At 44.7% G+C, this 26,529-nt stretch overlaps 1 protein-coding gene across 2 annotated transcripts in view; it reads right to left on the bottom strand.

Annotated features, from left to right (window-relative positions):
• The window catches only part of Myo1e (myosin IE), a 180,875-nt gene that overhangs the window by 28,268 nt on the left and 126,078 nt on the right, over positions 1–26,529 (bottom strand). For both annotated transcript variants that reach the window (XM_051197887.1, XM_051197886.1), the window contains exons 12-19: positions 26,084–26,170; positions 24,269–24,355; positions 23,485–23,652; positions 22,566–22,651; positions 18,756–18,837; positions 11,606–11,712; positions 5,681–5,779; positions 2,658–2,802 (exon numbers count right to left, since the gene is read on the bottom strand). In XM_051197887.1, coding sequence (XP_051053844.1) covers positions 2,658–2,802; positions 5,681–5,779; positions 11,606–11,712; positions 18,756–18,837; positions 22,566–22,651; positions 23,485–23,652; positions 24,269–24,355; positions 26,084–26,170 — 861 coding nt within the window. The remainder of the gene's footprint in view (positions 1–2,657; positions 2,803–5,680; positions 5,780–11,605; positions 11,713–18,755; positions 18,838–22,565; positions 22,652–23,484; positions 23,653–24,268; positions 24,356–26,083; positions 26,171–26,529) is intronic.

Below are 26,529 nucleotides of genomic sequence, written 5' to 3'. Positions count from 1 at the left end.
TAAGGTGGGTTTAAAAAACTAAACTTTGGGGGAAGTGCTTCCAAGTCAAGGCTAGGTGTGGACAGAAGAGGGGGGAGGGGAAGGAAGGTGCATATGTGTGCATATGTGTGCACAAGTTCAGGGATGGAGTCAGGAGAAGGAGAGGTGGCTAACAGCTGTTGGGAGGAAGGCAAGCTAAAGGCAGGCCAAAATAAACATGGGTTTCAGATATAAATTCCAATGTTCAATTAATTCAGAATAAAACAAAAACCAGGCCGTTTTAATTATACATGAAGATTTTCTAAGTCGGAAAGTGAGCCTTACGAGCCGGCCGAAGATCTGTGTTGTACTGACTAATCACTCTGGCCCATTTTAGTAGAACAGGAGCTGTGCTGTGGGTTGCCTAATGGCATATGACACAACATTTTCATTTTATATTTGGAAATGAAATTGCTGAGAGGCTATAAATAACTCAGAGTGGAGAAGGACTACCACAGCCTTATAGCTGGTCTACTGGTGGGTGCCACTCACTTCCTAAATAATTTCCATGGCTTGCCACACCATTCAGCTACAGCCTCCATCACTTTTGAGTTTTGGGCTCATCTCACAGACAAGACAGGAATCAGGATGGAGAGCATGCTGTGAGACCAGAATTTCTTGCAACACTCTTTTGTGCCCATGCTAGTTCCTCTTGGGCTGATGAGTGTGTTTGCTAACTTCGCCATCAGTTCCTTTTTTTTTTTTTTTTTTTTTTTTTTTTAAAAAGTGTCCTGTAGCCCAAGCTGGCCTCAGTCTCACTAGGTCAGCTGAGGCTGACCTTGAAGTTCTGATCCTTCTGCCTCTACCACACAATTATTAGGATTACAGGCTTGTGGCACCACACTCATTTTATGTGGTGCTGGGGATGGAACTCAGGGCTCGTGCAAGCTGAGCCAGTACTTTACCAACTGAGTCAACCCCCCCCCCCCAATTCTTGAGATGAAGTTTTGTGGTAGTTACAGGAACCTCAAGAAATGGTGATGCCTATGAGGGACATACTCTAAAGTCACCTGGGAAGGAGCTCTTAATGTGGGATTGTCTATGTCAGGTTGTCTTATGGGATATCTGGGGCAGGTGTATCTTGATTATGCTAACTGGAGTGGGGACACCCACTATGGCTGCCACCATTCCTTGGGCTGGAGATTCTAGATTATATAAGAGTAGAACAAGTAGGCTCAGTACAAGCATGCACATTACTCTTTCATTGCCCTCTGCCCTTGACTGTGGATGTGATATGACCCGCTTTCAGTCCCTGCTGCCTCAGATTCCTGGCAATGATGGACCTGAGCCCAATAAACCCTTTCTTCCTTAAGTTGCTTTTGTTAGGGTATTTTTATCACAGCAACAGGAAAGAAAACTAAGGGGTCCAACTTCAGTTACAGCAATTTCTCCAATGTAATTTGCCAACTTCGCTATCAATTTCTTTCTTTTTTTTTTTTTTTTTTAAATTAAGGTAGCTCAAGCTGGCCTCAAACTCACTATAGAGCTGAGGCTGACCTTGAAGCTCTGATCCTCCTGACATTCCTGCAAAGCAATGTCCTTACTCTACAGCCGCAGATCTAAGTGGGCAGAAGGACTCAGAACTTTGCTGGACTCCCACACATGAAGACATTCCCTAGGACCCTAACGCCCACATCTGCATCAGGATAGCTTAAAACTCCCCACAATCCACATGTAGAATTCCTGTAAGTTCATGAAGTATGCATGTACATGCATTGCTGCCTCGGGGGGGTCTGGGTCCCACAGCCCAGATACTGGCCTTGTTGTCCCCACAGAGTTGCTCCCTAGCTCCTCCCCGTCTTCCAGCCTCGATCCTGAAATTCCCACCCTGGGCTCAGCGTAACTGGCCTGTTTGGTGTAACCTAGACGAGGACACAGTTGCACAAAACTTCCCTTATAGCACAAGCACGCCCCTTTGTAGCTCACGTTATTCATAACTGAGATGATTATAACCTTGTTGACTGGATGGGATTTACAGTAGCCATGGAAACAAATCTCTGGTCCTGTTGGAGTGGAATTATCTAGAGTAGGTTAGTAGAGAAGGGAAGACCCACCCTAAACATGAATGACACCATTTCATGGGCTCAGTTCACAGACGACATAAAAAGGAGAAAGCAAGCTAAGCACCAGCGTTCACTGCTCCCTGTCTCTTGGCTGTGGACACACTGTGACTAACTGCCTCAAGCTCCTGCCACCACACCATCTCTCCCTTGGTGGACCACATCCCCCAGAACCATGAGCCAAAATACCTTTCCTTTCCTCAGGGGCTTTCATCGGGTGTTTTGTTGTAACACGAGGCGCATAACTTCAGGCAGTTTCTGCTAAGGCTTTTGGTATATAAAAGCAACCTAACTGGTCAGAGCTCTTGTCCTTGGACATGACTTTGACCTCATAGAGAGGGAAAGGAGTAAAGAGGAAAGGAAGCCATTGTACTGGGTGATATTTTATTAAATAACTCAATGCTATGAAGCAAGTGGATGTGGTTGGTAGATGAGAGGAGACATGGAGGTGACAGGCTTCTTCGAGAAAAGGCTATGAAGGGCAGAGGAGCGCTAGCATCCAGCTGTGTGTATGTGTGTGTGTGGGAGCTGGCAGCGGCAAGACGGGAGGAAAGGTGTGGGGCTGTAGCTAGTACTTACAGACTCTGGGGCTTTGATGAACACTTTACTCTTCCCGAGCTGGAACTGGTCGCTGTCCATGTTGACAGATTGCAACAGATGGAGAACACCTTGTTTCTCATCTCCTCTCCACACAGGCCAAGTGGCTTTGGTCAGAATGGCGTACCTACGAGGGTGGGAGGCCATGCTTAGGGTGGATAGTGGGCTCTTGCTGGGGCAAGAGGGGCCTTGAAGGCAAATGCTGTCACTGTACAGCTTGGTTCCCTCAATTTCTCTCAACGACAGGTGACAGGTCTCAGTGACTAGGAAGGTCTTCCACATCTGGTCTAACTGCTACAGTATTTCTGGTCCTCCCTGCCTATCCTGGGGTTTCTTTAGGTTTTCCTCTGTGGTGCTCTGGCTGTCCTGGAACTCGCTCTGGCCTCAAGCTCACAGAGACCCACCTGCCTCTGCCTGTCAAGTGCTGGGATTAAAGGCACAAGCCACTATTGCCTGACTTATATCCTGGTTTTCTGTGTTCATACCCTGGTGGAAATCCACTTTCCTTTCCTCTTATTGTCTAGAGGTTCCCATGGCACTCTTCAGGCAAAACAAAATATTATTTTTTTTTTCTAATCCGAATCTGTTCAGATTTCAGGGTACTCAGCAGCACAAAAAGTTTCACAAAGTTGAGTTAGGGAGATGGTTCAGTCAGTAAAATGTTTGCCATGTGAGCATGGGGACCTGAGTTCAACCTTCAGAATACATGAAAAAGCCAGGCATGGTGGTGCACACTTGTGACATGTGCCTGGTATCCTAGGAGGCCAGAAAAGGGCATTGGACCCCCTAGAACAGGAGTTACAGATAACTATGAGATGCCACCATGTGTGCTGGGCATTGAACCTGGGTCTTCTGCAAGAGCAGCAAGTGCAGTTCTTAACTGTTGAGTCATCTCTCCAGACATCACTAAGCCTGGTTTTGTGTTATGCTGGAGATTGAACCCAGAGGTTCCTGCATGCTAGGTAAACACTCTACCAACTGAGCTATAGGCCTAATGCTCCCTCTACTCTCTTTTTCTTCTCTCTCTCTCTCTCTCTCTCTCTCTCTCTCTCTCTCTCTCTCTCTCTCTCTCTCTCTCTTTAATGAGACAGGGTTTCTCTGTATAGCCCTGGCTATCCTGGAACTCACTCTGCAGACCAGGCTGGCCTTGAATTCAGAGATCTGCCTGTCTCTGCCTCGAGAGTTCTGGGATTAAAGATGTGTGCCACCACCATCTGGCTCCCATTACCTCATTTCTTAAAGGAAATTAAATAAACAGAACAATTCATCAGAAGGATCAGGGAGGTTAAAATGACTTCATATTTCAAGAACACCAAATTTATCATTTTCAAAACACAGAGTGAGACCACTTAAACATGGTCCTGTCAAATACACTTTCAGGGGAATATAAAAATTAGTTTGAATCTAAACATGAACTAGGCATAGTGACCCATGATTTTAAGCCCAGGACTCAGGAGTCAGAGGCATCTACGTGAGGATCTATGTGAGTTCAAGGCCAGCCTGGTCTACATAGCAAGTTCCAGTATAGTCAGGGCTACAAAGAGAATTTAAACATGGATTCTACAAAGTGTTTGAAATTAAATGCCCTAGTTTATTTCTTAGGTAGGCTAAATATTTTCTTGCACTTTTTAGATAAATATTTTTTAAGATTTATTTAGGCTGAACAGTGGTGGCACATGCGTTTAGTCCCAGCACTTGGGAGGTGGAGGCAGGAGGATCTTTGTGAGTTCGAGACCAGCCTGGTCTACAAAGCAAATTCCAGGACAGGCTTCAAAGCTACAGAGAAACCCTGTCTTGATAAACAAAAACAAAAAAGATTTATTTATTCTTATTTTATGTGCATTATTGTTTAGCCTGCATGTATGTCTGTGTGAAGATGCCAGATTTCCTGGAACTGGAGTTACAGACAGTTGCAAGCTGCCATGTGGGTGCTGGGAATTGAACCCAGGTCCTCTGGAAGAGTAACCAATGCTCTTAACTGCTAAGCCATCTTCCCAGCCCCCTGGGCTAAATATTTTCTTGCAATTGTTCTCATATTATTAATCCATCCAGTCAGGTCCAGCTCCATCCCTCCCATGTCATGATTATCATAAAGTCTTGTACTGTGGACTTCACAGAAGGCTTACTAACTGTGACATATTCTATATTATGTCTCTCATAAAAAGACAAAAGTCCCCTTCCCCCACCACAAAAAAGAGGGGCAAACAACCTAAATGGACATTTCCCTAAAGAGGAAATATAAATGGCCAATAAACTCATGAAGAGTTTTGAATATTCTTTGCCATCTGGGAAATGCAAATCAAAACCATAGCGAGATACCATTTCCCTCCCACTGGCAAGGTTAGTCAGATATTAGCATATGTTGGCTCAGACTGGGATAAAATGGAACCCTCAAATACTGTGGGTGCAGATGCAACATGGTGCACCCACTTGGGAAAACAGCCTGGCGGTAACTCTGGGAGTTAAACATAGAATTACCATATGACTCAGCAATCCCACTTTTAGTTCAACATCGGAAAGAACTGGAACAAGGCTTAGACAAGAACTGTCCCAGTAGCATTATTCACATCGGCCCCCAAATGGAAGCAACTGATATTTACCAACCGATGAATGAATAGGTAAAATGTGGTATATCCATACAATAGAATATTATTCGCCAATGAATAAGATTAAGATATAGACATACTATATATACCACTGACGGCTCTTGAAAACACCATGATGTAAAAGCAGCCAGTCACAGAGGACATATATATGACTCAGGCAAGTCAACAGTGACAGAAAGCACATGGGTGACTGCCTTGCATGGAGGATAGAGGAGAGATGACAACTACGGAAAGCAGGACCTATTTTCAGGGCAATAAAATATTCTAAAATTAGTTGTGGTGATGGATGCCCGATTCTGTGGTCACATTAAAATTTGTTTGATAGGTGCTTTGAGTGGACAAATTAATCTTATTTGAGCCAAAAAAAATTCTATAGTCCAAAGGTAACTGGTTCAATACCTCTGTAGAAACTTCTGGAAGACGCGCCGGTAAGCATACCCAGCTCTTCTCACTCGAATGTTTTCTTTGAGACCCAGGTACTCTACTTGATGCTTTACCCTAAAAAGGAATATGGGACATGGAGGTTACCGGAAAACTGTCACCCTGCTGATTTGACAACTTTCTTAACTATGCTCCAGGTGCCCCTCCCCCCAATACCCGCTACTACGAAGCTGCAGGGGACATATTTACAAGATTGTAATTATAGTGTCCGAGCTGAACTCTTGAACTGTGTGATAGTAACCTAAAAATATTATGAACTACTGCAATCATACACGAAGACATCACACATCTGTTTCACAGAACAACAATTAAATAAAAACCCAAAGTCAGGTATGAATGAAGCTGTGTGCCTATCATCCTTAGTTACTTGAGAGGATGAGGCAGGAGGATCCAATCCATTGAGCACAGAAGTTCAAGGCCATCCTGAATAAGTGGGGCTGGCGAGATGGCACAGCAGGTAAAGGCGTTTGCCACCAAGCCTCATAAACTGAGTTTGGTTTCTGGACCCCACATGATAGAGGAAAAAAAAAAAAGACTCATAAGTTGTCTTTTGCCTTCCATCCATGTGCCCTGGCACTCATGTGTACCCCCTTCAAAGAAACAAATAAATGTAAATGCTAAAAATAATTGACAAAAATAAAAATAAAGCCCCATATACTTAACATATGGATTACAAACAAAATTGTTTTTTTTTTTCAACAAAATAACTTTTTGAATTAAATGCTCTTGGAGTTGTTTTTCATCATTAAACTTTAGTATCAATTCTAGACTCAATGAGCTATACTTCTAGGATTTTTCAAATGACCAAGTTAAGAACGGCTTAAACTATATTTCAATTATATGTCTTACTGTAAAGCTCTGGTCGGCCTTTAACACACACAGACCCACCTATCTCTGTCCATTTGGTTTTACTTGTTTGTTTGTTTGGTTTTTATTAATAGTAGTGGAAATCTGGCAAGTTTCCCAGGTCTAGCTTCAGCCAGCCCATTTGCAGTGCAGACCCAGCCCATCTCTACAGACGGGCTGATCAATCAAGCATCCCTGTCAGTAATGATGATTCATTTCTGGGCGTGTTTTTCCAAGCAAGACTCTCACAGGTCTTCCTTGAAACTTGGCCTGCGGCATAGTTCTTTCCTCTCAGTCATCAAGACTTGACTCCTTCAGGATAACTCTTTTTTCTGGTTTTCATTTTCATGTGTGCATGGATGCATGTGCATGTTATTCAATGAGGCATGGTTGTTTCCTTAAACCCAGAGTTTGTGAACACGGCTAGCCTCTAATCAGCTTGCTCTGGAGATCTCCCATCTCTCTGCCTTCCTACGCTGGAATTAGAAGCAGGTTGTCACACCCATCTGGCATTTACTTTAGCTTTGGGAAGCTGATCTCCAGTCTTTCTGCTTGCCCAGCAAGTACTTTGACCACAGCCAGCTCCAGGACAAATAGCTTTTAGAAAAGACTGATATTCAACGTGCACATTTCCCTTGAATTAGAAACATTCTAGAAACCTGACTTGGAAAAATAATTTACCTTTCCCCTTTGTTCAAATACAAACTCACTAATGACCCTTTCTCTAGTAAGAAAAAAAAATGCAGAAGTGCAAAACAATTTATATGCATGAGTATTTGCCTTGTTGCTTTGTTATGGGCATGGTGTGTATGCAATACTGGAGGAAGCCAGAAGAGGGCACTAGAGCTCCTATAACTGGGTGTTGGTGATTGAACCTGTGTCCTCTGCAAGAGCTCATAACAGCTGAGCCATTGCTCCATCCCCAAAGTGCCAACTTTGGATGTAGGTTACTTTCAATGCACTGTTCAATAACATTGGCTTCTCTTCAAGCCTCAGGCAGGGACCACATCACACATGGATTTACCACACCTAGGCCTTGCCCATAACTCACACAGTAAAGGATATTCCCTTTGTGAGGATCTTGCTTCACAGCCTGGTGAGATTGCTCAGTGAGTAAGGCACCTGCTACCAAGCCTGATGACCTGAGTTCGATTCCTGAGACCACATAATAGAAAGTAAAAACTATACTCCTGCATGTTGTCTTCTGACCTTGACATGTGGTGTAGCACATGCGTGCCCACACGCATTATACTTGTCCATTCTGGTGCATGAAGAGGCCAGGGGTTAATACTGGGATGTCTTCCTCAATCCATTAATTATTTCCTTAGTTTTTGAGACAGGGTCTCTCATTGAATCTGGAGCTTGCTATTTATTGGGCCCTCTGGAGCAGTTGTGACATGGATGCTGGGAACTTAACTCTGATCCTCAGGAAGAACAGTAAGTGAGCCATGTTTCCAGCCTTGAGCTGCCATTCTGATTAGACTGGCTGGCCACCTTTCTTAGCACTGACTTGCTAGGGTTATAGATGGACACCAATAGACCCAGCTTTCATGTGGGTGTAGGGATCTAAAGTCAGGCCCCCATGCTTGCACAACAAGCCGTCTGTACACTGAGTCATCTCTCCAGCTTGAATCAAGTTAGACTTTGTTAAAATGACATCAAGGTCCAGGACATTTCTTACATAGGTTTTCTGCTATTTGCCAATCAGTCTAGCCAATTCTGTGATGTGTAAAAGAACTTCAAGGCCACCAAAGGACCCGAGATGTCTTTGCTGGAGCATCACTAATGGTTGACATTGGCTTGTCATAGAGGGACTGTTCCCCCAGGTCACCTTTGCCACTCTGTGGGAAGAGTCACCCCTAGGACTGTCTTCACTCCCTCCCTTCCCCGCCCCCTTCAAGCAAGCCACAGGCTGAGAACTCTGTGAGGGCAGCAATTCAGAACCCAAGGCCAGCCACTTTGCCAGAAGCCAAACAAAAACACATTTCAACAGGAAGAGAAAAACCCTGTACCTCATAAACTTGTGGAGTGAGTAACCCTCTCCACCAAGAACTTCAATTGAGCGTGTAATTCCCACCAGCGACTCAGCCCTCCATACTCACATGGAAGTGAAGAATCTGAGATTAAACCTAGGGGGGAGCTGTCCCACTGGAAATGTGAACCAATACTTGTCAGCTCGCACCCCGCATTTCCGTAAACCATGACCTGCAGATGCTTACAGTATCTTTGCTGAAATCCAGCAAAGACTGGTTGGTCATGGGAGAGAGGGCAAATGAGGAGAAGGAGGGGGTAGATGGAGGAAAACACCACGAGAAATCCCATAAAGATTATAGCGTGCCTTTTTGTCTTCTGATACTCCAGTGAATCAGATTGGGGGGGGTTGGGAGGGGAGGAGGAAGGAGTTCTCACATGTGTGCACAAACCACACTCTATCACTCTACCTCGGGTGCCATCCTTCGGAATGCCACCCCTCTCCTTTGAGACAGTGTCTCTCACTTCCCTATGTTACACGGGATGGCCAGCGAGCCTCAGGATCTCCCTGTCTCTGCCTCCTCAGAACTGGCATTACAAGCACATGTCGCCAGGCTCAGAAGTTTTATATAGGTAGTGGAAATCAGACTCAGATCTTCATGTTCACAAGGCAAGCACTTTACAGACTGAGCCATCATGCCAGCCCAAGTCAAGGTGGATTTTGTGTGAAGGAAGCATCAAGGTTGGGGTAGGTCTGCACAATAGCTACTGCACAATTTCTTTACAAGAAAGCCTTTTAGCACAGCTACTTACTTGAGGTTGGGAGTAGTACTTTATTTTTCTTGATTTTTTAAAAAAATATTATTTTTAATTTTGTGTATTTGTGTGTCTGTATGTGGCCACCTGCGTGTGAATGCAGGTGCCTGTAGAGGCCAAAGGTGTTGGATCCCCTGGAGTTGGAGTTACAGGTGGTTGTGAGGCACATGGGAACCAAACTTGGACTCTCTTAACTGCTGAGCCATCGCTCTAGCTTCAAGCAAAATGCTCTTATTTGAGACTGTTTATTGGAAAGAGGAGGGGAAGGACAGGGGGAGAGTTTGACTTAGGTACCCCTAATGGTACTTCTGTTGCCAACATTTTCTCTAAGGTTGCCCAAGACACCACCCTGCTGTGTGCACAAGCACATGTATTTGCACATGTGAGTGGGTGGGCTGTGCATACATCAGTACATGTTAAAGATCTCACAGACAGACATCCTGTCCTAGACCCACTGTTTAAATGGGCCAGACTGGCACCATGGAAGACAAAGTGTTCCGTGCAAATCAGTTACTAACAGTCCAGCTAGTCCCAGTCCAGCTCCGGGTGGGGCGCCAGTGTGGTACTTTGGGTCTAGATGCTTGCCTTGCAAACATGAGGGCCAGAGTTTGATCACCAGAAGCCATGTCTAAAATAAGCTAGGCTGGGCATGGTGGCACATGCTTGCAATCCCAATACTCAGGAGCTCTGGAGGGAGAGGTAGGTGAATCTCTGTCCAGGCCACCCAGCGCTACACAACACAACCGTACATCAAAGGAAGCAAAAGCAGCAGCCACTACAGCCATGGTAGTAAACCCGCTCTACAGTGTCTGGTTTACATAGCGCTGGGGGTCAAAGCCTCGCCAAGGCTTCATGCATTCTAGACAAGCACTTTACCAACTCAACCACATCCCAGCCCATCCCCTAACCACATCCCAGACCATCCTCTAGTGTCAAGAATGAAAGAACCCTCTAGTGTCAAGAATGAAAGAACACCCTTCAGACAGTGATATCCAACCTAGGCTGGCCAGTGTGTTTCTTTTGTTCCTTGTCTGCCCTTCCCCCTCTACAAAGGCTCAAGTATCAAACCATCCATCCTTCATTGCTGAGAATGGGGCTTGAGGACAGCATGGGGAAGGGACTCCTCCCTGCCTCTCAGCAGCTGTCCTCTTTAAGCCTGGTCTCTTCCCATTGTTATCTTTACTTATTCACTTGACACCTTACAAAATCCAGTCTTCTTTTCTCCCAGATGGGAACAGAGCATTCCTGTAGGCTCACAGCCTAGGACCTGGTGATGTGGTGATGTTCCAGGGTATCCTCTGTAGCTATTCTTACCCTACTATGAGACCTTTCCCCAGCTCTTCTTCCCATACCCCAAGGGGATGATAAGATCATGTCTCCTAGGAATGGTCCCAGGATTTTCCAGTTGTTTTAAAAACATATCTTAAGTATTTATTTATCCTATTTTATGTGTATGAATGTTTTGCCTGCCTCTCTGCTTGTATCATTTGCATGCCTGGTGCCTGCAGGGGTCAGAAGAGGGAGTCAGATCTCTCAAAACTGGCATTATGGATGGTTGTGAGCTACCGTGTGAGGGCTGGAAACTGAACCTGGGTCCTCTGCAAGAGTAAGTGTTGTAAACTGGAAAGCCTTTTCTCCAGCTGCTGGAGATGAATCTTATCTCTTCAGTCAACACCCTACAGCTGTCAACTCACTTCCCCTTACATGGGTCACTTCCCACACACCAGTGACACAAGCTTCTTCACGTAGCAGGATGTCTGAGTGCTCGTGGTCCATCCATTTCCTTTGGCTTCATCCTGTCTTCACTCTGTTCGTCTACGGAGAGTTCAGGCCCTCTAGCCTGTCTGAGGGTCTTCATAAGCTACAGTCACTGGCAAATCACCTTACCCGATTCCTTAGGCTTTCCTTTGCCACCCCGAGCTAAGTACCCTACACAGACTACATGCTGTACATCTAAACAGAGCCGCAAACTAATTTCAAAACCATCGTGACTCTTCAGTACAAAGGTTTGTTTTAACACCTGCCTCCAACATCTTAAATTAATTCCGAATGGGATGATGCTGCAAACATATTAAAGACAAGATGAGGTGAACTATTACACAGATATTGTCAAGGAAAAAAAAAAAAAATCGACGAGACAGGAAGTACCAAGCACGCATGCCTCCTCCTATGACAGTCGTTGGTTCACCAGAGGTGGTCATACATGCCACGCCCACCCCAGCTAGCCCTGCCCTCTCCCCTGTATCGTACCTGCTCTCCTCCCAGTCTTTGGGCTTTTTGGTTTCGTTTGGTTTTATGCAGCGGATGTAGTGGGGTGTACATTTCATTAGGGTGCTCACGAGGTCATTGGCTTGTTTCTAGTGGGAAGATAAGAGCAGTTAGAGATAAGGAACTAGTGGCGGGCCAGCTTCCGAACAAACCCTGCAGAACGCTAGCGCTGGTGCACACGAGCCAGGTGTCCAGAAGAGTTTTGAAGTGCTGCTGACTTTTATGTGATTTTCATCACACGCAGGAGTTGGAAGATTGAACACTGAAAACAATTAGGCATTTTTAGTACAGCTAATAAGTAAAAGTTTTATATATACACTGAAGTAAATCTTCCCATGGGATTCTTTTCATCAAGGACAATGCCATTGTCAACAAAGTTCACTTTGTACTGAATGAGATCACTGTAAATATACCTCACTATATATACGTGTGTGTGTGTGTGTGTGTGTGTGTGTGTGTGTCTGTGTTTTGGTTTTGGTTTTTGAGACAGGGTCTCAGGCATCCTAGGCTATTCTAACTCACTATCTAGTCAAGGGTGACCTTGAATTCCCAATTCTCCTGCCTCAGCATCATAAGTGCTAGAATTATAGCCATGCTCAACCATGCCTGGTTCTTGATGAATTTTTTTTGGGGGGGTTGTCTAAAATTATGAGCAGGGTAAAATCTCAAATCTCTTTCCTGATAGTGTCATCTATGAAGAATCTCTTTATTAAAATGAAGAAGAGGTAAGAGAAATGGCTCTGTAGTTAAGAGAGTTTGCTACTCTTCCAGAGGACCTGAGTTCAGTTCCTAGTATTACCTACATTAGGTGGCTCACAATTGCCTATAACTCCAGCTCTAAAGGATCTGTGAGGACCAGAATACACATATCATACACATACACACACACACACACACACACACACACACACACCACCACCACCACCACCAATAATAATAACTTTGTTTTAATTATGTAAACACAGCTAAACAAAGTGAAATTCATTAAAAATATCTAATTAGTGAATTTTTATATGCCATTTCATCCAGAGCCCCCCTCAATTTGTCCCTTTACAGGGCTCCCTGCAGGCTCTCTGCACTTCTCTTGGGGGACAGAACATAATCTTCACACAGCAAAAAGAGTCTGTATAAAATCATGTGTCATTAACTGTGCCCTGGGTACCCAGAGCAGGACTGAGTTCAAGCAGAAAAAGCCACATAAATAAAGCTGGAATTGCTTAGGATGCATTTCAAATCATGAGAATTGCACACATGGAAGGAACAGGAGTAGCAGTCACATCAGCAACCCCACCGCACAGCTGAGTACACCCTGGGGGTCCATGATGCTCCACTTAGGCAAACTCTCCTTCCGAGACAGTCAGCATGCAGAGAAAAAAAGAAAAAAAGCCTCTAAAAGAAAATAGTGGGAAGGCCTGCCAGGAAACCAGGGAGTCATTCCCAGTCAGCAGAAGGGCTCTGCTGACAAGAGACAACCCGCTCTCAATTAGGGCTTCTCTGTTTTCCTGTGCTTGGGAATCGGAACCCCTTAGAAAACTGATGGGTAGCAGGATGTTCATCAGTGAATGGAGCTCTTGTGTGAGCCTGCAGAAAACATTTTTTTTTTTTTTTTTTTTTTTTTTTTTTGCACAGCCTGCGTTTGAGGACAGAGGTATAGAGGTTGCCCTGCCATAGTAAGGACTCTGACCACAAAGGAAATTTTCTTTTATCTTCTTTGCTGACAAAGTTACATTTGGAAACAAATCTGATGCACTCTGCTATATGTCAGGTTAAGTGAGGATGGGAGTATCTTTCTGACAAAGCTTTAAAAGTTTTATTTACTTATTTTATGTGTGCTGAGTGTTTTGCCTGTAGGTACATATGTGCACCATGCATATGCATTGTGCCCATGGAGGTCAGAAGAGGGTATTGGATCCCGTGGAGTTATGGATGGTTGTGACTCACCCACCACATGGGTGCTGGGGTTCAAATGTGGGTTCTCTAGCCAGTGCTCTTAACTGCTGAGCCGTCTCTCCAGTCCTGACCTTTTCTTTTCCTTTCTTCCTCTCTTCTTCCCTCCCTCCCTCCCCTTCCTCCTTCCTTTCCTTTTTTTTTTTTTAATAGGGTTCCTGTATAGAGCCCTGGCTGTCTTGGAACTTACCATGTAGACATTACAGAGCTCGATCTACCTGCCTCTGCCTCTGAGCACCATCACACCCAGTTCTCCATTCTTTCTTCTTTTTCTTTTCCAGCTCTGTAGTGAGATATCACCTGCCCCCACCTGTTGCACTGACCATGCCCACTGGGGCGTGGGGATAGGTGTGTGCGTGACCAAGGGGACTAGGTCTGGGGTCCCAGACCCCAGCTTTCTCTCTTTTGCTTCCTGGTCAGAGACAGAGGGCATCCGGAGGCATCCTGGGGACAGCAACCTGTGGCGGTCATCTGTTTCTCGTGTAAGTGATTTCTCCCCAAATAAACATCCATCAGCATATCTTTTCCCAGATTCTTATTTACCACATTACACAGCTCCTCATTCTTACGTTCCGTGTTTGATACTAATTGTTCATTTACTGCTATCCAGCCATAAGCAGGTAGAAGCATATATATCCTTTGCACTGCAGCATAAGGAAAGCACCCAGAGGCCAGTAGTTCTTTTTACAACAGTCCCGGGCCACTGATACATCACAACAACCCTGAGCAGTTGTGACTATTCCTACTTTTGCTTTTTCAAACAAGAATATCAAGCTTTTCAGGAAGAACCATTCTTTGGAACAACATAATTTGTAAGCAACAGCAGTGAGACTTGAAACTAGTCCCCATTTCTTACCCACAGTTCTCTTTTGCTTTCCTATGAGTGATACAGAATAGTGTAGTGTGGCAGGAAAGGAACTAACTGGGTGATCCTGGATAAGATAGACCAGCCAGGTTATGAAATACTTAATTATAACAAACTGGAATGAGTCGTCATTCTCCCGAGTTTCAATGGATATGCATCACTCTCGATGTCCTGAGAGGTGACTATGAAGCAAACTGGATTAGTTCTGACTCCAGCTAAGAATGCATTGGTTACATAGTGAGGTACCAGCATTATTCAACAGAGCAGGAATCAAAATACAAAAACAAGACAGGATAGTGAGGAGAGGTTCAGGGTACGATCAATTAGCCTCAGTGGTGTTCCTGGCTCTGTTATGTGAAAGGTGTTACACCATGAGTCTTATCTATGTTTCTAGGCTTCAGTTTTTCCAGCTGCAGCCTACACACAGGTGGATAAAACTAGAACATCTCTGATGTCTTATTTAAAGGCAGGAACAGATGCTGCAATGCGTGGTGCTGTAGTTCACCCTCTCCTACTCACAGTCCCAGGTTCACTCAGGTAATGCCTAGTGTGTCTACCTTGGCTCACTAGGAGTCTGATCTCAGCACTAGCCTCTTCCAATCATAACATATAATTGAATGAAGCCTCAGAATGAAGCATTATTAAATGTAATATGATTATATTTAAAACATTTATTTTTATTTTATGAACGTTTTGCAGGCACGTATGCATGTGTAAGTGCCCTTGGTGTGCTGTGGAACCATCTTTGTATACTGTAAATATGTATTGCTTTCATTGTTAATAAAGGGCTGGTTGGCTGATGGCTAGGCAGGATTTTCAGGGCAGAGAGAAAGCTGGGAAGAAGGAGGTGGAGTCAGAGGAGTTGCCAGCCAGACACAGAGGGACCAGGATGTATACAAGACAACAAGCCATGAGCCATGTGGCAGCACATAGATTAGTAGAAATGGGTTAATTTAAGTTATAAGAACTAGCTAAAAACAAGCCTGAGCTATCAGCTAAACACTTATAATTAATATTAAGCCTCTTTGTGGTCATTTGGAAGCAGCAGCTAGGACACTGGTGGCCAGACAAGGGAGTTGGATTCCCCTGGGACTGGAGCTGCAGATGGCTGTGAGCTACCATGTGGATCTGCTGAGACATCTCTTCAGCTACATAAATGCAATATATTTTTTTGCTTTAGTAACTTGATAGGAGTGTCCATCAAATGATAATTCTAATTAAATTCTGTAGATCAGCTTTTTATTTTAAAATAATTAAAACAGTAAAATGTATAACACTACATTTTTAATATAAAAAATTTCTATCCAGAAACTTGGAACTCTCTTTCAATATACTCTTGGGACATCTGCCAAATAGTATGAATATGGAAGGGACAAGGGACCAGGCCATGGCTGTGTATCCCTCACAGATGTTTTGGGAGGGCGTAGAAAATAAAAAGACTTTCACTACTGTAGATCACTAGGCAGAACTTGGTCACAGGATCCATCAGAGACAGTGGGATTTGGGTGAGAATACAAGTAGAATCCATTTAGATGACTGAACTTTGGGTTGACCTTCCTAGACAAAGGCTCCAAATGTGCTTTTCTAAGCATTCTGTGTACAGTCCAGAAAGATGGCAACTTTTTAAACTACACACAAATATGAAGGGAAGGAAGCAAACTGCCTTCAAAGGAGAAGTAAAAGGCCTCCAACCCCCAGTCATGAGGCGTATTCCAGACCACTTGAAAATGAGTCACTGCAACCTTGGGGGATCTGAGCCCTTGGATCTGAATGTGACAGTCTCATGACTAGAGTTTCCAGCCCAGAGCTTGTCCCTATCCAGGTCCTTCAGGCTAAGGCATGAGTCAGACCTTCATGCAGATGTTAACACCAGGGAAAATCACATCTGTTCTCTGCTCTCAGCTAGCTTTCTGTCCCAGAGACCCAAATCCAGGCAATCCATCATGTCCTCTTAAGGACATGATGTCCCTATAACCAGAGGGCTCTGCCTACCAGCTCAAAACTCAGCTTGCACCAGTGGACATGGTAGCCCACGTCTGTAGTGTCTTCTGTTCAGAAGGTTGATGCAGGAGGATGGCTTGAGTCCGAGAGTTTAAAGAAAACGACAAGATTTCATCTGTTTCTTTGAGATAGTCTCATTTTGTAAGCCAGACTGGCATGGAACTCACGGTCCTCTTGCCTCAGTCTCTGAAGCACCAGAACATAAGGCAAGTATCAGAAACCTGGTAAGACTGCTCCATCCCCCACCACCTTCCTGTGACTCAAACCTGTAATCCTCCTGCTTATGCTGCCTAAGCGCTGGGATCTTGTCTGTGTGCTACCACACTCAGCTGGGAGCAGCTTAAACTGTCTAGTTGTTGTTTACGGTGCTGCGAGTCAAATACTATTTGTTGATCTAGATATTCCACTCTAAAAACAACAGCAAACAAAAAACCACACCACCACTTCATGTCTGACTTCATTCACAAAACCTAAAAGGTCCTCTTATGGAACCACGTCCTTTACTGAAGCCAGTGTTTCTATCCTCATGAAGGTTATTAAGCCTTGGGAATGCAGGCTTCATCCATGAAACAGTTGGAAGCGGAAGGGCAGAGGGCAGTGCAGTAACAACCATAGCATCTGTGACACTGGTGTCAATCAGGAAGGCACAGGCTGAGGGGCATCGTGGAATGGAATAGAGTGAAGGAGAGTGAATGGAAGTCTAGGGCAGGGAATGAGCATGTGCAAACAACAACAAAACCACCCACAGCAGTAAGTAGACACGAGGGCTTGGGCACGGTAAAGAGAACACACTGGTAGTCAAGGATGTAAGAGCGGCCACTGGGCATTTTTACAGGGTAGGATGCAGGATGCAGGCACTGTAGGTGGATGACTGGATTTAACCCTCACGGCAACACCTTTGGGTCAGTGCTACAATCCCTACCTTACAGATAAGCAAGGGGTGCTGAGAAGTTTTAAATTAAGCAGTTAGGTATTTTTATGTGTATATATGCCTTTGTGAGTTTATGTGTATCATATATGTGCAGGAGTCAACAGAAGCCAGAAGAGGGGCCCCAGATCCCTTGGAACTGGAGTTGCAGATGGTTATGAGCTGCAGTGTAGGTTCTGGATCTGAACCTGGGTCCTGTATAAGAGCAGCAAGTGCTTTTAACCACCAAGTCATCTTTCTTGCCCCAGATGCTGAGAATTTAAATTATAAGTTGGTAATAACTTAGATAGTAAAAGTCATAGGCAACTGAACCCCAAATGCCAAATATTAATCATGCAATCTCTTTGACTATAAAACCGGAGACATATTTAACTGGCATGATTTACTATACACGCACGAACACACACACACACACACACACACACACACACACACACACACACACACAGAGTCATATGTATAGACAAACATCTTCCTTCCTTCCTTCCTTCCTCTTTCTTTCTTTCTTTCTTTCTTTCTTTCTTTCTTTCTTTCTTTCTTTCTTTCTTTCTTTCTGTTTTTGAGACAGGGCTTCATAAAGCCCAGACATGCCTTGAATTTACTATATAGGCAAGAGATGATCTTGAACTTCTGATGGTCTTGTATCTACCTCTCCGGGACTGGGATTATAGACACGCACCACCATCCCTAGTTTTACAGGTTGATGGGGATGGAATGAAAAGACAGGGATTTGTACACTCTCTATAAGTCCTCTACCAACTAAGCCATGGCCATCCTCAGACCAAACAGATATTCTGAACTGGCATTACCTGTACAAAGTTCAGCAAATAGTTGTCAAAGTTACAGAACAAAGTGTCCTTGATGCAAACTCTTCACCGCCCACAATATTTCAGAGTTGCTACCACCATACGGCCAGATGTGTTTGCACTTAATAGCAAGGAGGAGCCTGTAAGACCCAGGGAGTAGGGACGTGTAAATCGCCCCTAAAGATGAACTGGGGTTTCTGGCAAGTCTCATACTTGGCATGCCTTAAGGGCTTGGCCTGGAAAAACACCATCGATATCCAGAACATGATTCCGAACCACAAAATTCCTGATAGTTTAACATAAATCCTTCCAGATTGTCTTTAAAGCCATTTCCTCTTTAAAAGAACTGATTATTATGTGCTAGCCATTAAGCTATGGGGTACTTGATTCCAACTGGGAGATCAGGATGGCCAAGTCAAATTCAGCTATATCCTGTGCCTTTTTGTTTTTATTTTTTTGGTAAGTAACCTAACTTCTGGGCATTTCAGTGACTATACCCCTATACTAACCCTAGGGCACAGTTCTTGACTACCAGAGAACTCCAGCTCTTACAGGGATCCAAACACTTCCCAGAATAGAACCAACCTTTATTTTGCTTCCTGCGGTCGTTGGGCGGCCTTTCTTGTCGGCTTGCAGGTTTTCAGGAAATAGAGATTTTATAAAAGGCCTGGAAAATGAGAAAGAGGGTGGGTCAGCAATCTCTCAGTTCTGTGGGGGGTGGTGGTGGTGTATGTGTGTGCTGTCCAGAAAAGCATCTAACACTGGCCACAGAAGAGCCATGTGACTTACAGTACAAGCCTGCAAGATGTAACCTGGGCAAATGAACACCAGACAGGAGACACAAAGAACAGTAAGATACAAGCACATCAGAGTCTCAAACAGAGAAATGAGTTTGGAACATCCCTGCCTCTGGGACCGAGGGCTATCTGGGGGACAGCACGGCGGAGGGGAGGGAAGACAGCATTTGTTTGTGAAGATAAGTTGGCTAGGTTAGAACCCTGTCAATGGTGTGAGTTGGGAGTATTGGAGGTGCATGCTGCTCTGCTTGCGAGAGCCTGTTTCTGAGTCTGATTACAGTGAGTGTCACACCTGCATAATTCTTTGACGGGGCTTAAGAAGAGTGTCCTACACATCTTAGGGTCTTTGCTTGTTTCTGAGGCATTGGTTTTATGTAGTCCAGGCTGACCCTGAATTCCCCATGTAGCCCAGGATGTCCTCCTGTCTCTGATCCCCAAGTGTGTTGTGGGATATTTGTATACTATGAAGAGGTACTGCTGTGGTTGGTGTCATAAAAAGCTGAATGATCGAGAGCTAAGCAAGAGAGATACTGGTGAGACTTCCGGGCAGGGCAGAGAGAGGAAGCAGATACTGGAGGAGCACAGGAGATGCCATGGAAATGCGGAGCGAGTGGAAGACACAGAATGGGAGAGAGGTGACAGCCACGTGGTAGAACATAGATTAATAAAAACATGGGTTAATTTAAGTTATAAGAGCTGGTGGGACAAGCCTAAGCTAAGGCTGAGCTTCCATCATTAATAATAAGTCACCATGTCATTATTTGGGAGCTGGCAGTCCAAAGAAAAGTCCACTTACATAAGTGCTGCAATTACAATCCTTTGCCCCTATGCCAGGTTTTACAAGGGGCTAGGGAACAAACCCAGGGCATTGTGTGTGCTAAGCAAGCACTGTACCAACGGAGCCATATTCCCCGCCCTGCAATGCAAGATATCTAGTAGCATAAGTGGCTTCTGCTTGCTACAGGCCAGCAAGAAATACTGGCCCCCAATCCCTTGACAAACTGCCTTTGAGTAGGATCAGTTGCAAGTGCAGCAGTCACGGGTCACTGAGGCTCTGTCTGCAGAATATGTCCCCTTAATAACGCTAACCGAGCACCCAACAGGCACACAGAGTGGGGACAAGTCTAGTTACTTTGATGCATCTGGTGTCTGAACCAAAGGTCAATAGATATCTTCTAATCTACTCTGTGAATGAAGTGGCCCACATAAGCTGACAACTGGAAATGCCAACCCAAACTCATCCTGCCCCCTCCAACCCCCATCCAGCTCCGAGTGACCTTTTGGTCTTTAGAAATTTCCAGGAAGTTTCCCCAGACATCTGCTTCTAACCTGGCCAGACGTAACCACAGACTTTTACAGAAATCACATTACAGAACAATATGCTGTATCTAGATGACAGGAGTTTATGTGGGCCCATCGATTGCTTTTGAACTTGGCAGGAGTTTTAATAATTAAAAACCATCTCTGAAAGTGAGATGCCTTCACCTGTGTTTGCCAAGAGTCCCACAAGCCAGGACTTTGAGCCTCCCTGACCTTCTCAGAGGACAGCACATTGGGGTTATGCATTTTGAATGAAAAGAAAGGTGTCGTCTCAGAAGTGAGTGTGAGGAAGCTCTGGAGAAGGATGGTGGTGGAGCCCGGCACAGGGAGAATGGTGGGAGAGCACCCATGTGGGGAGGGATGGCGGGCTTTGGGGCAGTCATTTAAATAAAGCAAGAATAGCTCCTCACTGGGGCTTTCATGGCAGTTAGGATTTTATCAAAAAGCGGCTGCCATTGCTGCTGTTCCTTAAAGTAGTTGTCCCTGGCTGGGGGTGTAGTGCGGTCAATAGACTGCTTGCCTAGCATGCAGGGAGTCCCGGAGTCAATCCAAGCATCACATATAGGAGTGCATCATCCCAGCACTGGGGAGGTGGAGGCAGGAGGATCAGGATTTCAGGGTCAGCCTGGAAGACACCACCTCAAAAATAAATAAATAAAAACAAATGTTTCCATGTAACCCACTGTAGAGGCTCCTCGTAGGGTTTTCTTTCTTTCATTGTTCTTCTATTTTAGAAACTTTATTTCCATCCACCTTTTCATTTTGCTCAAGTGTCTTGCAGACTAGCTTGTGGCCACTGGTTCCAGCCCATTCAGTGGCTGAGCAATGGGAGCTGCAGCCCAGTCTTCAGTGGTCCGTAGGGAACAGCTGGGCAGACACAGATGGTACTTGTATGCCTTCAGACCACTGACTTAGGCGCTGGCAAGGTTCATTCACCCTGCAGTTCCTCCTTGGTCAAACCTTTTTCGGTAAGCACCTTCTCCATCTTCTCAGAGTCTCTGTAGAAGTAGAGCTTGGACATGACCTCCACTGGGCACTCATGGGAGATGGTGCCACACATACTGAGACCTTCATAGGTCAGTGTCTACAGCAGACCCAATAGGTGATTGGGTTGCTGCATAGGATGTCAATGTCCCCATAGCACAGAATTGAATCTGAGTTACCAGAGTGATGGTAGGCAGGTTGATATAAGATGCCTCTGTAAAGGGCTGAAGGTCAATCCCAGGTTTAGCCACAACTGGAAGCCATAGATCCCTGAAGGTTGCTTGAACCTGGTTTGTGAATGCTCCAGGCATGAAGCAACCCGCAACTGGAGTGGCCAGTGTTCCTGGAGATGATGCTGATCTCAGCTGTATTCTCAATGACAACAGGCTCGAGCTGCCAGCAGCGGTTTCTCCTAGGTCCTCTTTAGGCTCCTCTTGATGTAAATGCCATCACTGTTCCTTTTGTAGATGTGTGGTTCCATCTGGAGATCAAGAGTGGTGCCACATACATGTATTCCTATGGCAAGGAATTGAGGACATCCTTTTCCAACATTTGCAGGACATCAAGGCTCCAGATACTATGTGAGTTTCCCTTTACATTACAACAGGAATCAAGAACAAAACCACAGAGATCCCCCCTCCTGGAAAGCAGGGGAAAATTCCTCTTAGACTTCTCAGTCTCCAGTTGCTTCAGCAATTTAGGCTAATTAGCCACCTTTAAAAATGGAGTGACCATAGAAAATCTTTTCGGTTTTGTCCCAAAGGGAAAGTGTCATAGAAGTAGATTGTTCTACTCTTGCTGATCAGAAATAGCTATTCCAGGCCAATGTGGCCCCTTCTCCCTCCTAACAGTGTTGAAGCCAGACATACAGATGGCACTTAGGGGAAGGAAACATAATGACAGAAGGGATAGGCAAAGATTGGAAGAAGAGAAGCCCTTTTGAGAAAACAAAAAGTCAAATTATAAACCAGACTCAACAGTCCTAAAAGAGCTGGATGTTAAGCACTCCAATATAACTCTGGTTTGCACATTGAAACAATACCATTACTGGTCTATGATGGCATGGGGCTGGATGGTTCAATTCCTAGTACTCACATGGTGGCTCACAAGCCATCTGTAACTCCAGTTCCAGGGGATCTGAGGCCCCTTTCTGTCCTCTGTGCATACCAGGCACACACATGGTACAAAACATATAAGCAGGCAAATCACCCATACACATTAAAACAAAGCAAAACAACAACAAAAAACCCCCATGTGTACCACATGCCAGATGAAGCAGATAAAGGGCACTTACAGCTCACTGCTCTGCATGAGTTCAATCAGGTCCATGAAAAGCACGTCCCGGTTCCTTTCACAGAAGCCATCCATGTCATAGGAAACCTGGCCAAGAACAGAAAGAAATCAAATTTTATCCTACACATTTCTTTGATTAAAAACATCCTTAGGTGAGTATGGCTATCCTCATCGAAGGTGGACATTCCTAGTTGTAGCCTTTGAGGTTTCTCACATAAAAGCTGCCAATTGGCTTAGATGACCATGATCTAATGGTGGGTGATGAAGATCTGGCTCCCCAGATGATCTGTGAGTGTCTGAACACATGAAGTTATTTTTCCTAAGTTCTGACTAAGTGAAGAAGAAGAAAGTCCTTGTGTTCACTCATCAAGTACGCCAACTGAGGCTTGGATTGTTCTTGGAAGCAGCATCAGAGCTGTGTCCATCTGTCCTGAACTTGATGCTCAGGGGCCAGGGTTAACAAGAGACTAGCTGGGAGGAAAGATTCTGTCTGTGGAGTTCCATAGGACCAGGCAGCATCCAAGAGCCATGACCCCAAATTCTGTTAGGACCCTACATGGTTGTGTACCCTGCAGGCACCTAGTTACTTCCTTTGTAAGGGAAAACATTAAAGTTAGTCCCAGTGCCCATGGGAAAGCAAAGGAATGCAAGTTTGTGATTGCAAGTGTCAAGACAAAAATCTATTGCTTCAGCAGTTACAATCCACACCACGGGGATTTTTGCTTTAAAAGCAAGCAGCCCTGTAGACAGTGCCTTGTTTTAACTCTTCAAATCCTTTAACGGTCCTGTTTGTCAAATGAATAAATAATACAGGTCTCTATTGGTTCATGGGAAAACAAATCCCACTCCTAAAGGCTCAAAATGGGGAGCCTTTAAAATGGATCGATTCTAGCCCACTGAACTGTGGTCTCAGACCTTACCTTCCCTGCATAGTGGTGAATGATGAAGCCTTGGTTCCAGCTGTTGAAGTGCTCATGGCTCCCAATCTGCATCTGGAGCTTCTGTAGCAGTGTCTGGTCGGCACCCTCACCCACGGCATGCATGGTGGCACACACGTCATCCAGGATGCTCATGATTCCAGGAGGGTTCTGGTGGGACCAAGAAGGCAAGGCCAGGGTCACTGATCCCTCCAAATACTTAGCACCTATGGGGTCATGTCTTAAGTCAGGAGACTGCTCCCAAGACCCAGATGTCATCTCATCATCAGCTGTTCCTTCCAGGAAGGAACATTCCCAGAGGAGGCTTTATCATCAGGCCTAAAGATGGAGGAAACTCATTTCCAAGAAGTTAGCTAGCTCTCTAGAGGGTTTCTTATGTATGTATGTATGTATGTATGTATGTATGTATGTATGTATGTATGTGTGCATGCATGTTCCTGTGTATGTAGGTGCATGATGGGGCTGGGAAATGTGGCCCTTTTTTATGGCTCCTCATTTGCTATGTCATACAACCAAGAGCCATCTTCTAGAATTCAGAAACAACTTCCATTTGCAAGTTGGCATGTTGTACACTTTCTTATTTATTGTAGTAGTAAAAGCCTATCACTTTATTTTCATGCTGCACATTTGTACATTACTAATGTTACTGCTGACATTCTGTACAAGGGTAGTTTCCTAGTCAGTTGAAAAGCAACTGATGCCAGGCACAGAGAATGAAAGATCTCTGAAGGGTAGACCAGAGAAGGGAACCACAGCTAATACTTACGACTTTGCTCTCTATGAGGTCACACACGATTTTATTATTGAAGTATTCAATGGGCGTCCATCTTATTCCCTCCTGGACGTATTCTTCCTGGGTGACAGAAATTGGAAGCTTGCATGAACCACCAAGAAAGAGAACCTGCATCCTTCTCACATACTCTAAGAACTTTCCCATCACGAGAGGCGATAAGAGCAGAACATCTCATAACTTAATGGTTTTTCATGTTTTGTCTGCACTGTGAAAACCAATACCCTACAGCTGTTACTTGTCATTTGAGACAGTGTCTCATGTGTTCCAGGCTGGCATTGAACTCGTTATGTATCCTGATCCTTCTGAACCCATGTGGTGGTTTGAATGAGAATGGCCCTCACAGACTCATGTACTTTGATACTTGGTACCCAGTTGGTGGAACTGTTTGTGAAGAACGAGGAGGTATGGCTTTGTTGGAAGAGGTGTGTCACTGGTGGTGGGCTTTGAGGTTTCCCAAGACTCCTGCAATTCCCAGTGTGTTCTCCACCTTCTGCTTGTGGTTTGAGATGTGAACTTTCGGTTGTTCATGCCACCATCCCCTCTTTAATATCATGGACTCTAAAACTCTGGGACTGTAAGAACGATTAAATATTTTCTTTGATAAGTTGTCTTGGACATGGTGTTTCATCACAGCAATTAAAAAAAAAAGTAGGGCCAGATCTTTCTTCTCTCTAGAACTCTGTATGTGACGGGCAGTTTGGGGACTCTCTTTCCATCTGTCTTGTTTATCCGACCCTCCTTCCATCAGTGGTTTCAGCCGATTGCCATGATCCCTCATGTAGATCTCCAGTCTCCAGGTAGATGTACAGAGGGTCTCTCCTTTGGCTACCTTACTCTAGCCATTCTTCAGTGGTAGACAGCTAACATTCCAATAACTCAATGGTCCCTAAACAGCTTTTGATATGTCTAGCTTCTTTCCAGATTGCACGTGCACCCAGAACCTCAGGACTCAAGGTTTAGAAATAAGGTCTTGGTAGATAATAATTAATAAAGGACCTCATGATTACATCACTCTGGACATAGGACAAGCCCTAATAAACGCAAAGGCTTGTGTCTTAATGAGAGAAAGGAGAGAGAGGCTAGGGCATGGAGCAACAGAAGGTAAGGTATAGAGTACAGTTTGAGCACCACAGGCACAGAAGGCCAAAAGCCACCACCAGGTTGTGAAGGAGAAAGAACCCTAGGCTTTTCCAGAGTCTCCCTCTAGCCTTTGGAGGGGCTGTAAGGCTGGATTTTAAATGCTTGGTACCTAACTGTAAGAGAAGACATTTCCACTACCTCAAGTTCCCTGCTTTGATTTATGACAGTCACTCTGAAAATCTAAAACAACATGGCACCAAGAATTTCAGAGCCTACACTGCACTTTTAGAATGGAGTGTAGCAAGGCATAGTTCAAGGAAGAATTCCAATGTGAGCATTGTTAGAAGTATGTATAGCTTAGGGGGGACCCTAGGGGTGCTGCACATTTGGGAAAGCCACGTGTTTCCAAGACAATGGAGGTCAGATCAAGGGTGCCCACCTGGGTCAGTGAGTGGGACAGAGGGTAGCAAAACAGCCCACTGCCAGTCCAGGCTCCTAGCTTCACTTGCTGACAGAGGAAGAAACACGCAGCAGATGGTATTTGCATCTCAAAGACTGAAATACCGCAAAGGCATATGGCTTTACTGCTGACTTTAGTAGGTACATTTCCTAATACAAGACAGAAACCCAACTCCATCATCAAAGGGAGATCTGTATCTTCGAAGCAAAGATGACAGAGAAGAGCACGAAGGATGAGGGACCACTTACCTGTTCTGCTTTTAACGTCAGCTCAATAAAAATCTGCTGTAATTTCTCATTAACGAAATTGATGCAGAACTGTTCAAAGCCATTTTTCTGGGGGAAAAGGAGGAAACAAAAAAGAGAGAGAGAGGTCGTTTCCTGCAATCATTTCACAAAACCATTTAAAAATCATTTCTTGATGATGCACTAAAATGTCTGTGTGAAAGAGCTGCCTCAGAAACTCTGGCGACGTCAATAGAGGAAGCATGGTTTATATTTAGGAGAAACTAATTTGGTCAAGGTACATGAAGAACTCACAGCAGCAAAGATGAGCTGGAGCCCGTTTCTTCTTCAGTGCTTAGAATTATTCTTGATGGCCAGAGGAAACATCACCTTCCCCACAAGCTCTGATGATTCAAACTGGCCTTACCCAGAATCAACTTCCTTCCTCCCTTTTTATTACTTTTATTTAC

The sequence above is a fragment of the Phodopus roborovskii genome, unplaced genomic scaffold (assembly GCF_943737965.1).
Source record: "Phodopus roborovskii unplaced genomic scaffold, PHOROB, whole genome shotgun sequence".
Taxonomy (NCBI): domain Eukaryota; kingdom Metazoa; phylum Chordata; class Mammalia; order Rodentia; family Cricetidae; genus Phodopus; species Phodopus roborovskii.
The sequence above is the reverse complement of the archived record's forward strand: the minus strand, read 5'-3'. Positions and strand labels throughout refer to the sequence as shown.